Genomic DNA, 2,531 nt, shown 5'->3' on the forward strand with positions numbered 1-2,531 from the left:
GTTATAAGATAAACACTACCTGGTTATGATACATCATCATGTTATGCAGTCATTGAATCAATTTGCATACATTTCGTTAATAATTTTTACAACTTAGTTTATGAAGAAATTTTGATATTTTATTTCATTTTTATATAATTTCCTTCTCTGGTTTTGTTATCATTGTAGAGTTGGCAACAGAGAATGAGTCTGACTCTTTCAGAGACAGAATTGAAAGATAAATAACAAGCAGATGGCAACAACCCACTGCAGTAAACTAAGGAGTATTACCTAGATCAATCAATATTGACAGAAAAATAGGTAATTGAAGGACAGAATTATAAGGTGTTGATTTATAGGTGAAAGATTCAAGAATTGTATTCCACCAAAATTTTCCTTTTTTATCAAATTTCTACATAATTTCACTGGTGACATGAAGAACATCTTTGTCCCTACAAATTCAAGAATCTCATTTCATTATTTTACTTTGGCCCACAATCTTGTCTTACTCTCGATAAGAAAAAAACTATTGAAAGTCAATATGGAAATTAGGTAAAGGAACCACTGAGCATAAGTTTCAGAGGCCCTAATCATGGCTGAAGTCAGGTCCGAGTGGCCCTTTACCCAGTGTCAATTTTGGATTCCCTGAGTGACATACAAGCTGAAGGATAGCCTGAAATACTTTATGAACTTTAGAATACATTTCAGTCACTCCTTACAAACATTCTCACAACTCAGTCCCGAATTTGTTTTGCCCTAACTCCATAAATGACTGGATTTAAACAAGGAGGAACTACCACATACAGATTAGCCACAAGGATGTGAATGTACTGAGGAACATTTCTACCAAACCGGCGAATCATAAAGGAGAAAAATGCTGGTGTATAAAAGGCTAAGATGACACAGACGTGTGAACCACATGTGCTAAGTGCTGTGAGCCTGGCATCCCTGGAAGGAAGGCAGAAAACAACTTTTAGGATCTGAACATATGAGAGGGCAATGAGGATTAAGTCAAAGATCAGGGTAGCAATGGTAAATAAACCATAGATCATATTGACCCTTATGCTGGCACAGGCAGGACGAGCGATTCCCATATGTTCACAGTTCGTATGAGGGATAACGTAGTGTCCACAAAAGGGCAATCGTTCAAGAAAAGGACAGAAGGGAATAGCAAGAAGCACTGGCTTTCCCACTACAAAAGAGGCCATGATGGCTACCACTTTGTTGGTGAGGATAGTGGTATATCTCAGTGGGTAACAGATGGCAACAAAGCGGTCAATTGCCATGGCCAGGAGTACACCAGATTCCATACCAGTGTGGGTGTGAATAAAGAACATTTGGATGAGGCAGCCTTCAAAGCTTATTTCCCTAAGGTTGAGCCAGAAGATGGCAAGCATCTTGGGGATGATGGAAGTTAAAAGACCCAGGTCAAAAAAAGAGAGAAGAGCAAGAAAGTAGAACATGGATTGATGAAGACTCTGTTCAGTCTTGATCACACACAGGATTGTGAAATTCCCCACAAGTGTGATTAGATAAACAACAAAGAAAGGGAAGGCAATCCAAATATGGAAAGCTTCCAGACCTGGGACACCCAGGAGAAGGAAGGCAGTGAGATGAGAGGCAGTGCCGTTCACAAAGGACATCCTGCTGAGGACTCTCAGAAGATACTTTACTGTCTTCTTCAGTATTTCTGGGGAGACATAAGGGAATAGATAGTGGTTAAATATGACTATTTATAATTATAATTTATAATACTATTTATATACTATTTATATACTATAAATTATAATTTATAATACTGTTTATAACAACATGCTAATTAAACTCTTGAAAACATAATAGAAGGGAATTAGGGTGAAATGTAACTATCAGCGATGTTGAAATTACTGACTATCCCATTTAGTATTTCATGGAGTTTGTGGAAGTCAGAAGCAGTTTTCTTCTAGTGGTCATATGATGTAGTGATTCATGATCATCCGTAGCTTATTTTTCTGTAAAATGCTTATTTATTTAAATTAGTTTCAATCAAAGACATGTACAGTAACAAGAACTTTTATGATATCTCTAAATCACCTTAGGTACTGGGTTGAGCAGATATTTAACACTTCCCCAAATGTTAAAAAAAAAAAAATGAAAGATTGCAATGAGAAGAAATTATAATGGTCAAGAAGATATCCACTCAAAAGGCCCATCCGCCTTTCATAGTCTCTGCTCAGTCGGTATGACATCTCTCTGTAGTTTCTTTACTAAGACTGTGTTTATACATAGTTTTTAATGAGATTATTTTGATTTGGTTGATGACTTGATTATCAGTATTTTTCTACTTTTACAGTTGAAAAGTCGTGATCAATGCATAAACAAATAATGCAATAATATGTGATCCCTTTTAATACAGGTAGAAGTACTTAATTTATGTTTAGAGGTAGAAGTATTTAACACAGGTAGGAGTATTTAATTTAGCATCCATGTGTGATATTTAGAGGGAAAAAAACCTTAAATAAACTAGGAAAAAATAAGTTTTTCAATTTGATGAAAATAATCTGAAAAACCTA

At 35.6% G+C, this 2,531-nt stretch overlaps 1 protein-coding gene across 1 annotated transcript; it reads right to left on the bottom strand.

Moving 5' to 3' along the window:
* Nucleotides 1-713: 713 nt before the first annotated feature.
* Nucleotides 714-1,622, bottom strand: LOC126935197 (olfactory receptor 52E4-like). Its single transcript, XM_050756398.1, has one exon. The coding sequence runs from the start codon at nt 1,620-1,622 to the stop codon at nt 714-716; it is 909 nt and encodes a 302-aa protein (XP_050612355.1).
* Nucleotides 1,623-2,531: the final 909 nt, after the last annotated feature.

Source organism: Macaca thibetana, chromosome 14, assembly GCF_024542745.1.
Source record: "Macaca thibetana thibetana isolate TM-01 chromosome 14, ASM2454274v1, whole genome shotgun sequence".
Taxonomy (NCBI): Eukaryota; Metazoa; Chordata; class Mammalia; order Primates; family Cercopithecidae; genus Macaca; species Macaca thibetana.

Excerpts from the sequence above, each read along its gene's own strand:
- LOC126935197 (XM_050756398.1), bottom strand. The coding sequence starts at position 1,622 with ATGTCCTTTGTGAACGGCACTGCCTCTCATCTCACTGCCTTCCTTCTC.